We start from the raw sequence: 13,077 nt of genomic DNA, 5'->3' as shown, positions 1-13,077 counted from the left end.
TCTGATAAATAAATAAAATCTTTTAAAAAAAATAAATAAAAATGGGAGTAGATTAACTATACCTGTCACTGGAAAAAATATATATATTTGCAAACCAATAATCCATTTCCTGAAAAACAAAAGCTGCTTTAGAGAATGCACTAACTTAAGTGGGAACACCCTGACTTTTCCACAGGTAAAATTGAAGTCAAGAAATTACAAGTGTTACTTTATGAAAACAACTCTGACTTTCTTGAAAAAAAAACTCTCCAAACATTAATTCCACTGGACCACTTAGTTTCTTTGAAGGTATTAAATGAAGATTAGAGAAGTAGCACATTGATTAACTGAGCTTTGAAACTTAGCTTTCTGTCTGTTTCTACAGCAGCACCAGGGTAGTGTTTTCTTTGCATAAATAAATAAATAAATAAATAGCACTGCATCAAAATAAATATTTGACATTTGGCAAATAAAGAGCACCACATCAAAAACAGAGACGAGCACAAAGACATCTGAGCACCTCTCAGACCTCTGCCTCGTTGGAAAGTCCAGTGGGATCAGTAGTAGGCTGGCACATCAGCTGAGAGCTCTACCTGAAGCATTCATCTGCAAACTCAAAGAAGAGAGGGGAGAGTTCAAAATTTTAGCACCTGGTGAGATGGAGAACATAATTGTGTTACTAGGGAAACCAATGTCCAAAGAAACTTCATGAATTACCTAAGATCATAAAATGAGGCAGACCCCAAATACAGTTTCAGTGTGCTTTCCAATGTATAGTTCTGGAGAGAACTGAGGGCAGTGAAGCAGATGACAGCCAAACTCATTAGCACACTGCAATTTAATTGTCTTAGGGTAGCAGTGAGGAGTCTTCTAAAGAGAAACTTGACTTTTTGATACAATGACTTAAGAGAGTAGGAAGACCAGAAACCTGCTGCTTCTGAAAACTGAAACTTCTTAAAAATTTCATAGATTCTGAGAACAAGACGAAGTACCAATGTAGGCACATTGCATCCTTTCTGCACAAATTAGCAGAGCTCTGTGACAGATCCACAAATGGTTGTATACTATTGGTTGAGCCAATAGATGCATATTCTCAACCACTGGATCTCTGTATAGAAATTATCTGATATTGCCATCTCACTGTAGCCACCAATGTAAGTGCTTTCTAAATATTAATAGTGTGTATTGCATGGAGCACTGGGTGTGGTGCATAAACAATGAATTCTGGTACACTGAAAACTAATTTAAAAAAATACAAAATAAAAAAAGACAATGTACATTTCATGCAGTCTGTAGTTAAAAACTCAAAATAAAAATGTGTTTTACCTTCAAAAAAAGAATGTCAATTTTTAAAATATTTAAAAATCCATCAATTAGAATGTAAGATCACCACCTAAAAACAAGTGTTTTCTTCTTTTTTGCATATTTCAGTAGTCCTTGCTTATCTGTGGGAGATATAGTCCAAGACCCCAAGTGGACGCTTGAATCTGTGCGTGGTACCAAACCCTGTATATGTTATGTTTTTCCTATACATACTTACATAATAAAGTTTAATTTATAAATTAGGCATAATAAGAAATTAGCAACAATAATAAAACAATTATAACAAAATACTATAAGAAAAGTTATGTAGTATCTCTCTCAAAATATCTTCTAGTACTGTACTCACTCACCTTTCTTTTGATGATATAAGATGATAAAATTCCTACATGAAGAAATGAAGCAAAGGGAATGACATAGACATTGTGACCTAGCATTGGGCTACTATTGGCACCATGACAATAGACAGAAAGAGGACCATCTACCTCCTGACTGTGGTAGGGAAGGTGTGGTAACTGAAACCACATAAATCCAAACAGCAGAATGGGGTGGGGCGGCAAACTATTACTTGCATATATGTACAATTTGATAAACAGAGTCATGTTTGGTACTCTCTGTCATCATTGGGTCATAAAAAGTATTTCAATCTTTTCAGTCTTCATACTTTTATTTAATGAGTGTTTATATTTGATATAAATGAATTCATTTATTTGCTACAAATTTATAGCAGAAATTTAAGAATGATATGTCCATATTGTGTCTTTGGAAACAATCAAGGGAAAACCATGATTTTCCACCCAGTGAATTTAGGAGGGATCTGGGGAGGAAGAGATTTACTAACATTCTTCAAAGGAATAGCTGAACAAAGTCTAAGAAGCAAAGAGCTGGGGCAATCACAATGAAGGGCAAAAGAGCAGTGTTGAGGCATTAATAGGAAAGGAGCAGTATGTTCCAAAAGTAATGTTGTTTTAATAAATGCTGTCATGTGGGGGCGCCTGGGTGGCTCAGTGGTTAAGCCTCTGCCTTCGGCTCAGGTCATGATCCCAGGGTCCTGGAATCGAGCCTCACATCGGGCTCCCTGCTCAGCGGGGAGCCTGCTTCCCCCTTCTCTCTCTGCCTGCCTCTCTGCCTACTTGTGATCTCTCTCTCTCCCTCTGTCACATAAATGGGTAAACTCTTTAAAAAAAAAAATGCTGTCATGTAAAAAAAAGTTTAAGGAGTTAATGAGGGTAATTGTTGAAACAATTTTTATAAATTTTTTATAAACACAATAAATAATAATATAATAAAAGCATAGTCATTTTTCTTCTAGAATGTTTACTCAGACTACATTTGAAATATAGGTAGCTAAAGAAACACAGAAATCACGTTTGTTAACTTAATTGAAGAAAGCACAGTTCCTGATTCTTGTGCTCTGCAAAAGGTTAAAAAAAATAATTAAAAAAAAAGAATAGTTTATGCAGACTTTTAGTCCTGAATAGTTTAGACCTTTGACAGGAACCATTTATATAACCATATATTAGAATAAATATGTTCTAGACAATTACCTAATCATCATCATTATAGAGGGAACCAATGGCTTGAAGGCACTAATAGATTAATTCTTAATTTCAGAAGATATGCACTATAAATATAATTTTACTGACAAAATAGATAATCATTATATACCATAAGCATTAATGATAATTAAGATGATGATTGTGAAGATAATTTCCCATTTCTACAGCTCATTTCTACAGTCCTTGGTACTTTCCAAAGATGCTCTGCATAGGACAAAAATTGACATATTGGCCAATGGACTAGGATAGGCAGCCCAGAAATAAATGCACACCTACATGGTCAATTAATCTGTGAAAAAAGGAGGCAACTGAGAAAAGACAGTCTATAAAACAGATGGTATTGGGAAACCTCCAGTTATAAAACTGGACAGCTACATGCAAAAGAATGAAACTGGACCACTTTCTTATAACCATATTAAAAAAATAAAGTCAGAATGGATTAATGACCTAAATGCAAATCCTGAAACCATGTAACTCTTAGAAGAAAACATGGGCAATAATCTCTTGGACATCAGCCACAGCAAAATATTTATGGATATGTGTTCTCAAGCAAGGGAAAGAACACCAAAAATAAACTACTAGGACTACATTGAAATAAAAAGCTTTGGCATATCAAAGGAAATCATCAATAAAACAAAAAGAAAATTTTAAAAATGGTATCCTAGTAAATGGGAGTAGATATTTGCAATAGATCTGATAAGAGGTTTATATCCAAAATATATAAAGAACTTAACACCAAAAAAATTATCAGATTAAAAAAATAGAGTGAATAGACATCTTCCCAAAGAAAACATACAGATGGCTAACAGACACATAAAAAGGTGCTCAACATCACTATCAGGGAAATGCAAATCAAAACCACAAAGAGATATCACCTCACACCAGCCAGAATGGCTAGTATCAAAGAGACAAGAAATAAGTGTTGGCGAGGATGTGGAGAGAAGGGAATCCTTGTGCACTATTAGTGGGAATGTAAACTGATGTAACCACTGTGGAAGACATTATGGAGGCTCCTCAAAACATTACAAATACCATACAATCCAATAATTCTACTACTGAGTATTTGCCCAAACTACCAAAGAAGTGGTAGTTTGTATGCTTGCAATGAAATATTACTCAGCCATTAAAAAGAATGAGATCTTGACATTTGTGACAATATGGATGGACCTAGAGAGTATTGTGCAAAGTTAATAAGTCAGAGAGAAACAAATACTATATGATTTCACTTACGTGTGGAATATAAAAAAACAAATCAAATGAACTCTTAAACACAGAGAACAAAGTGGTGATTGTCAGAGTGGAGGTAGGTAGGGGAATAGGCTACATAGATAATGGAGATTGCAGACCTCCACTTATAAAATAAGTCCCAGGATGAAAAGTACAGTATAAGGAATATAGTCAATAATGTAATAATGTTGTATGATAACAGATGGAGGCTATACTTATGGTGAGGAATACTAATGTTTAAATTTTGTCAAAGCAATGTGTTCTATACCCAAAACCAATATAACATCGTATGTCAATTATACATAATTTTAAAAAAGATACTCCATATCGGAATTGTCTTGTATCCTCATATACAAATTAGTGCCAATCCTAATGTCAGATACTATCTTACTTGAGAGCCTGGATAATCATAACTTTTCCTCAGAGAAGGGAATTTGGTATGTTTACACACAGAACTGTTAGAAGAATTAGCATCTCCAGACCTTTCCACATTTCTTTTTTTTTTTTAATTTTTTATTTTTTATAAACATATATTTTTATCCCCAGGGGTACAGGTCTGTGAATCACCAGGTTTACACACTTCACAGCACTCACCAAAGCACATACCCTCCCCAATGTCCATAATCCCACCCCCTTCTCCCAAACCCCCTCCCCCCAGCAACCCTCAGTTTGTTTTGTGAGATTAAGAGTCACTTATGGTTTGGGAGGGAGACAAACCATAAGTGACCCTTTCCACATTTCTAATGGGGGCTAATGAAAAGAACACTGGGTTTAAGACATGTGAAAACTCTATAATATTGAGAGTCATTTTTCAGTTTTCCTACCTGTGATAATAGTAATGATAGTGGCAAAGATAAAATGGAGTCAAATGAATTTAAGTTCCTAGGACAGGTGCCTGGTTCCTAATAGGAACCAGGTATTTCACAAATGTTTATGGGATTTGATGCTGACCCAAAAGTTATAGTTGGAGCAGATATTAGGAAGGCCTCCTCAGTGGCAAGTGGCAGAAATCTAGTATAAATGGACTTAGAAATAAATTTATTCGTTCAGGTAACTGGGAAGTTGGCAGGATGATAACTACACTAGTAATGGCTGGATCTCAAGCCTCCAGCTGTGTCAGGAAGACAGTGCCTCTCTGCTAGCTCTGTGTTGTTCAGATGACTTCCTTCACAAGCAAGCTCTCTCCACACAGTCTATGAGAACCAGCAACAGCTCCAGGATTTTACCTCCTGTGGACTTGTTATAATTTACTAAATGTTCATTCTAGCAGAAGTCCTGGTGAGGATTCTCACTCTCACTGATCAGGTCTGACTCATCTTTTGAACTGGGGTCAGGGGTCAGGGGGGAACCCTGCCTAAGCCACATGGATAATTCCCCAGAGAAGAGATATTCTTTTACCAGAAGAAGAAAAGATGGACAAGTGACAGATAGGGATAGAGATAGACAGTCTGGGATAGAGAAACTTTTTGAACTATCTATGATGAATGAGAGCTACATAGTGGGAATTGAGGAGATTTGGGAGTCAGGAAAATAAGTTCGGAATATAACATTCATTCTCCTGTATATTTATAGATACCGAGACTACCGTGACCCTCCTCATTCACTGGTGCCCTATGGCTACACACTGCAGTTTTGGCATGTCCTAGCAGCTCGATTGGCTTTTATCATTGTGTTTGAGGTATGTTCTTTTAACGTATTCCTTTGCCATAATTAAGTAACTAAGAGTAATGCATAAATGTAAATGTGAGAACTTTCAATGGAATTATGTATGTCCAGAAGTATTACAGTGATTTTATATAGCCTCTTTAAAAAGTCTTTTTCTGGGGCGCCTATGTGGCTCAGTGGGTTAAGGCTTCTGCCTTCAGCTCAGGTCATGATCTCAGGGTCCTGGGATCGAGCTCCACATCAGGCTCTCTGCTCAGCAGGGAGCCTGCTTCCCTTCCTCTCTCTCTGCCTGCCCTTCTGCCTACTTGTGATCTCTGTCTGTCAAATAAATTAGTAAAAATTCTTAAAAAAGAAAAAGTCTTTTTCTTCCCCTTGAGTTGTCCAAGAAACAACTGAAAGTCTATTCTTGATTGTTTATGGGTAGGTCACAAATCATCAGTCCTAATGTTCTAGGGCCATTGTTCTTCATCTTTAGGAAAACTGCAGCTTTTTCCATCACTACTTCTGGAGAGTCAGATACATCATGTCTGTAATTTGCTTTTCACAAGCCCTCCGAGGTGATTCTTTCTTACGTAGATGTTCAAGGACTATAGTTTGGAAAACATTGAACTGGCTCTTGTATAAGTGGTAGCCTCTGTTGTGTTCATCACAACATTACTCACACTCAGGACACAAGTATTATCTTAGACTCAAAACTGACTTTTAATCTACCTAGCAATTACATATATTATATATCAGTAAAAATACATCATCTATTTTTAGTCTTTAAGAAAATTGCTACTAGAAATCATTTGCATTTCTGTGACTGTACTTATATATGGAAATTCCACCTCCTGTCACATATGTTAAAGTCAGATTAATGCAAACCAGGACAACTTCTTGGCTTGGACTGGACATTTCCTGTACCTCTTCTTCCATCATTTTTTCCTTCATTCCAGGTAACCAAGAAAAGATAAGCTGTTCTTCCCTGGGAATTCAGTTATTTAATACTCTAGAATAATGAGAGTATTAAATTATCATCTAGTGCTTTACTGGTCATCATATAGACAAACAGAAATGACAGTGTTTCTAGAGTTTCAGCTTTACGTAAGTCAGGTAAAGAATTTGTGGCAGTTTACCAGAAAAAAAGTTTCTTCCTGGAATGATCACTTCCTTTAGGCCTACTGGTCATTTTCGTAATCAAAATTTACAAAGCAAATTTGGCAATCTGCAAAGCATTTTGAAATGTTTTCTTATAATCTTCCCCCATAATGCCCATTTTATGCACAAGCAAATTGAAGCTCAGAGTGACTTATTCCCAGGTAAGTAGACACCTCTTCAGTAATAAAAGCTACAGAGCCAGGATTCAACCCCGGGTTTCCTGACTCCATGGTGTAGGTACTTCTGGCTCACCTTTACATTCTCTGACCACTCCTTGTCTGCATTCTTTCCTGATTGCTTTTCTCATTCCCTGTGAATTGTCATCAGACCAAGTTTAGTCCTCACCTGTCCCTGTGATCATCTTTCCTCACATACTTCCCCTGGCCTCCTTCCACTCTCCAGACATTCAAGAAGCTCCACATCCCTGGAGTGAGAGGAGTTCTTGCACCAAGTTCCAGAGCTCTTTCCAGCTAAGGATGGTAAACAGAGCTAACTTATTGTATTCTCCTTTATGTTTTTAGCACCTCGTGTTCTGTATAAAGCACCTCATTTCATATCTGATCCCAGACCTCCCGAAAGATCTAAGGGATCGAATGAGAAGAGAGAAGTACTTGATTCAGGAGATGATGTATGAAGCAGAACTGGAACGTCTCCAAAAGGAACGAAAGGAGAGGAAGAAAAATGGAAAAGCACACCACAATGAGTGGCCATGACCGGGTAGGTGAGAAGTGTGCTCATGGTCTAAAACCTCTCCTTGGGCTGAAGGAGGTGCTTTAAACTTCCTGAGTCAAAGCTTGTCATGTCCTACTGATAGAAATCAAACTCCTTAGAAGTTTCCCAAACCAGCCTGTTTCTAAATTGCACAATTTAATTTTATCTTCCCTTTGCACATAATTCCTGCAACTCTTCTCTACCTCCATGCCACTCTTGGTCTGGCAATCAAGGTCTTTAGGAGTTGGCCTCAGTGTTCCTGAAATAAACCTCCCTCTCACCCTTCCACTCTAGTCTGGAGATTCTCTTTAAACAGAAAGAAGAGACATGTTGCCTTGGGGATGGAAAGTCACCTTTTTATCTGACCCAAGATGGCCTTCCCTTCATCACCCATTTATTGTTTCCTACCAGGCTGGTCCATGTCACACCATACCCTCTAAGTTTTCCCCAGACTCATCAGCTCACTGAGTCTCACTTCTTATAAACTTCCCTGGTTATTTCATCAGTGTTACATGTATTGACACATATATGGATCTGTATTATTAATTTATGATTTTCAAATAGTTATCAGGCTTCTCCAGCCCAACTTTAAGCATCTTTAGGAAAGTCCTTATGGATGGTAATTTTATTCTTTCAACTAGTTAGCATAGTGTTAGGTACAAGGCACCCTTTGAACATAATTAAGTTGATAAAGGTTAGGTGGATTAAAGCTGAAAACATTGTAAGAAAGTTTCATAATGTTCCCACATATCTTATCAGAAAGTTTTTCTGAAACCTTCTTTCTGACAATTCTATTAGCTGTGTGTCCTTGGGCTAGTTAGCTAACCTCTGGGCTTCTGTTTCTTCAGTGATGAAATGATAGATGAGCTCTCTCTTTTGGTATTCTGGCATCTAATACAATAGCATTTCTTTTGCCTTCCTCACCCATCATTCCTCTGTCTCCACTCGTTTGAAGACTAACTTTGAAATCATTGTTCAAAATTTGACCTCCAAAAGAAAAATGAGGTATACGTGGGGGAAAAATTATGTTTTTCACTTTTTGTATTGGTTAAGATGTAGCAGATATCTGCAGAGATGTTAGTGAATTTGTGTCACACCAGATCTGTGTTAAGAAGTCCAGAAGGCTATTATGAGTTGGATATGAAGGTAGACTTGGAGGAAATCACCCAAATCCTGGACACAGGTATTATAGTGGTATATAGATATTGAACAATGCTCTAACCCTCAATTCCAAAGTAGGCCTTTCACAATTCCAAAGTAGGTTTCACTTAAAATCAAGACATTTTTTGCAACATAATAATTTTGCCATTTCCCAAATTTGCCATTTGGTTCTGTGATTTGGGAAAAATTGCTTAATTTTTCTAAGACTTCTTCTTTGGCAGAGCTGATACGCAGTTCAAATAAGGCAATGTATGTGAGACACATATTAAGCAATAAAGTGCTATAGAATACTGTAGGGGATTTGTATAGTTAAACATTTTGTTGTAGTCTTTCAGATTCTAGATCTGGTTTTTCCATTCTCTATCTGTAGGACCTGGAAGGGAATATTCATGTGGATTCGATTTCACCACATTTGTAAAAGTAAAGTAGTTGGACTGAACAATACTTTAAGAGCCTATCCAGCTTTAATATTCTGAATCCTAGAATTTGTTCCAAGCCCCTGGTCCTGATACTCATTCAGATCACCTCTTCTGTGGCTCTGGTCAGCTGTCAGAGGAGAAAGACTGACTATCCAGATGGCTTTGTTTGGGGGTAGGAGGCAGACATTAGTGAAGAACATTGCTCCTAGGAGCTCCAGTGGCTAGAGACCAGGGTGAAGCAATGACATTACCTACACCCAGGGGCTGCACTGGTCTGTAGGGCTGGTAACCAACTGGGAGCTTCTTCTAGCCTCATCACAATGGGCTGCTCTCTCCCCAGAGGCCATTTCTAATTTTTGCTTGAAAGCATAGTGTTTATCCGTCTGACTCTATGCCTACAACAGTTGGCAGGATGTCACTTTGCTTCAGACTGCCTTTCTGACTCAGTCTGTTCATCTGTAAAGCAGACATAATAATGTTTGTACCATACCTGACTCGATTTGGGGTTACAAATTCTTTAAATTCTTTTGATGCATAGTCAGTACAAAACAACCATTACACACTGTGTTCTTAAGCCATCACGTGTACATAGGGTTTTAATGCCTTCTTTTCTCTTTCTAGGTAATAGTTTATTTCCAAACCAAGGACCTGAATTCTGTTTACTTCTCCCAGCCGTGCAAAAGCACATTCAAGTGAATGACTAAAACGCAGCCGCAGTGCATGTTGCAGACATTGGCAGCAGCAGGGGGTCAGCACCCTAAAGGACTACTGGAAAATCATGCTGCTGTGAAATCACATTGCAGCACACAATTGCTATCTATCCATAGACCATTCTTGACCAAGCAAGCATGCACGTCATGGGCAGTTACATTCTCAAGTTTTTAAAACCAAGGGGAACTTGTATACTGGGCCTGTTTTTCAGCCTGTTTGCTACCTTTTTTGCATTCTACCCCATGTGAATTTTACAGACACTGGGCTAATAAGGGTATTCAAACACCTGGACACACATTCTTAGAATGTCATCATATGGTCCTAATTCCATGTCACCAAACAATAGAGACAAGACCCTGTTTACAACTTTTTCTTTTTTTTTTTTTTTTAATTTCAGATCTTTCTGAGGAGATTATTATATATGACATATCTATAGCTATGTGTATGGCCATAGATGTATTTCTCTGTGTACATATGTATAGTCATGTATTCTTACATATGTACATACAAATACAGAGATATATAAAGTACATAGAAATTCCTTACTTGTAAATAGCCAAAGGGTACTGACATGAATGAAAATTTTCACATTTAAATAGTCATCAACATGAAGCCATGTTTAATGCTTGTATAATGTGATGCAATAAAATTTAAAATAAATTTATGCACATGGAATATTTTCAGTTGGGTCTTCTGAAATTCTGTTGTATTTTTTTTCTCATAGAACAAGAGAAATCAGAGTGGGATCTTTAAAGAAATGTTTATTACTCCCACATACTCCTGAGAAATCACTTCACCCTTCAGATAGACTATTTTTTCTAAATCCATTTTTTCCATCTTGTTTCTGTACTACCTTTTCAGAGTACAAAGCCACCTAATTAGAAATTTCATAGAAGAATATGGAAAATGACATTGACATACTTTGTTGAAGAAATATGAAATATAGCCAATGATAATTAATGCTGTTTTGATTACCTTGCTTACTAGTATGGTCTGCTACTCATAGGAAGAAGCCATTCTATCCGGGGAGAAAAAAAAGTTTCTAAGCATGCCTGTTGTGGTAACTCTTTTTCTAGAGATAGCAGAACTTGCCCTTGAACTATGTTATCATCTTGTCTATGTCAGGGAGATGAGAGTGCTCCCATTACCATGTCTAACAAACACTGTCCTCGTTCAGATGTGTGCTCTCTTAAGCTGATTGATTCCCAAAGACCATAGATGTTTTCTTAGCTTTTATAGAAGCAGGCAGTCAGAGAGGCTTTGGGCAGGCCAGAACTTCAACCATTTCTTAGTTTTGTTTTTCCATGACCTGATGTTCATAGGAAATTCTAACCCCACCAGGGCCTAAACTATAGAGAAGTACTTTATGGACACTGAAGACAAAAGGCCATTGAAAGAGTTTTCTTTTCAAACTTTGGCTAAGAAGTCTGTGAAATACTTCACAGCAGCCCCTGGGAAAGTCTTAAGAGATGAAATGCAAAGAGACATTCCAACAAAACAAAACTCGCTTTACCGACTTAGCTTGTAACTTCTGTTTGCTATGCCTCTCCAAGCTCCAAACATCATGGCCCAATAAATCCTTGAGGCAGGGAGAGCAGCAAGGGAAAAAGAAAGAATTGCAAGTCCTTCTTTGGGTTTGGAATGGGCCATGAACATTCAAAGCTAGGTAGAAGACTACCAAACACACTTGTCAGGACCAAGAAGTAAAACATTTAAGTACCACTTTCTACTGGTCTGAGCATAAATGAACTTAAGACAGCTCTATAGCCAGAATTTTTTTTCTGCCTGTGGAATTCTGCCTTTGCTATTCCAAGTGCTTCAGACAATCACAATTCCTGATACGTTTCTGGCAAACAATTCTTTTCTTCCTTTCTTCCTCTTATACCCTCTTCCTCCTTTCCTCTTTCCTCCCACCATTCTGCTTGCCCACTCTTCTTCTCTTTCTTTCTACAAATGCAGTGACTATACTTATTCACCTTCCCCATTTGGGGTACAAGGAAAATGTGGTGAATATCTTAAGGTGTTTTTAGGTTTGTTGTGGGGAGAAAGGCAAAGAAGGTGATAGAAGAGAATTTCTGATAGTTTATAAGAAATCAAGAGTAAGGAGTAACATCACCAAGACAGAGACATAGTTTCCATTTTGTGAGGAAGAGCAAAGTCAGGAACCTAACAACTATTCATGGATAAGGCCACTGAGAAAATTTAGAATGCAGGAGTGATGCTGAAGCACCCCCGTACAATGGAGACCAAAAAAGACCACATTAGAAGAGCAAGAGGAACAGCTACAGGCTGACGGCATTGCCCCTCCTCCAGGCTGATACAGTGCTATGCCAAGGTCTTTCCTGAGCCTCAATTCCTCCAGGGAAGATGAAGAGTGCTGTGTGGACATTCAGCACCTCCAGCATTATGGGTCACTTTTTAGCAGTGCCCCTTCTAATTGTCCCCCACAGAAGTTACAGGAAACTCTGCAGGACTTGGCCACTGGGATTCTGATTATGACGGAGAGGAGAGAAAGTGCTTGCAACAACCAATAGTCAGATCTTGGAAAGCTGAGTTCTTAGCTCTAATGCCAAAGAAGTAGTCCCAGCCAGTTGCTTTATGTGCATGGCCATGACCAGGGAACTTGGATGTAGATCTGCCTGATTCAGGTCCCTAAAACACACAAAATGGCTGAAAGCACCCAAAAAACCCCACAAAATCCAATGATATGCTGCCTAAAAGACACACATAGACTGGGTGAAGAGATGTAAAAAGATATTTCAAATAAAGGTAGCCAACCAAACAAAACCCAAGTATAGCTCTAGTTCTAGCAGACAAAATAGGTGTTAAGCTAAAATGGTAAAAAGAGGCAAATAGGGTCATTATACAATGATAAAGGGGTTAATCTATCTATAAAATGTAACAACTGTGAATATTTGCACCCAACATCAGAACACATAAATATATAAAGTAAAAGTAATGGAAATAAAAGGAGAAATGAACAGCATTACAATACTAGTTGGGTACCTTAGCACCTACTGTCAACAGATAGATCATCCAGACAGAAAATCAATAAGGAAATGGCAGATCTGAATAACACTATAAACCTAATGGAGCTAACAGACCTATGGAGAACATTCTATCTGACAACACCAGAATACACATTCTTCTCAAATGCACATGGAACATTTTCTAGGATAGACTAT

The 13,077-nt window shown here is 37.7% G+C and overlaps 1 protein-coding gene across 10 annotated transcripts in view; it reads left to right on the top strand.

Moving 5' to 3' along the window:
- The window catches only part of ANO4 (anoctamin 4), a 445,901-nt gene extending 435,341 nt beyond the window's left edge, over nucleotides 1–10,560 (top strand). For all 10 annotated transcript variants that reach the window (XM_032346621.1, XM_032346625.1, XM_032346622.1 and 7 more), the window contains 3 exons: nucleotides 5,658–5,763; nucleotides 7,412–7,607; nucleotides 9,803–10,560. In XM_032346621.1, the coding sequence (XP_032202512.1) occupies nucleotides 5,658–5,763; nucleotides 7,412–7,603 (298 nt within the window). In that variant the 3' untranslated portion in view covers nucleotides 7,604–7,607; nucleotides 9,803–10,560. The remainder of the gene's footprint in view (nucleotides 1–5,657; nucleotides 5,764–7,411; nucleotides 7,608–9,802) is intronic.
- Nucleotides 10,561–13,077: the final 2,517 nt, after the last annotated feature.

The sequence above is a fragment of the Mustela erminea genome, chromosome 6 (assembly GCF_009829155.1).
Source record: "Mustela erminea isolate mMusErm1 chromosome 6, mMusErm1.Pri, whole genome shotgun sequence".
NCBI classification, from domain to species: Eukaryota; Metazoa; Chordata; class Mammalia; order Carnivora; family Mustelidae; genus Mustela; species Mustela erminea.
This window is presented reverse-complemented; position numbering and strand designations above follow the sequence as displayed.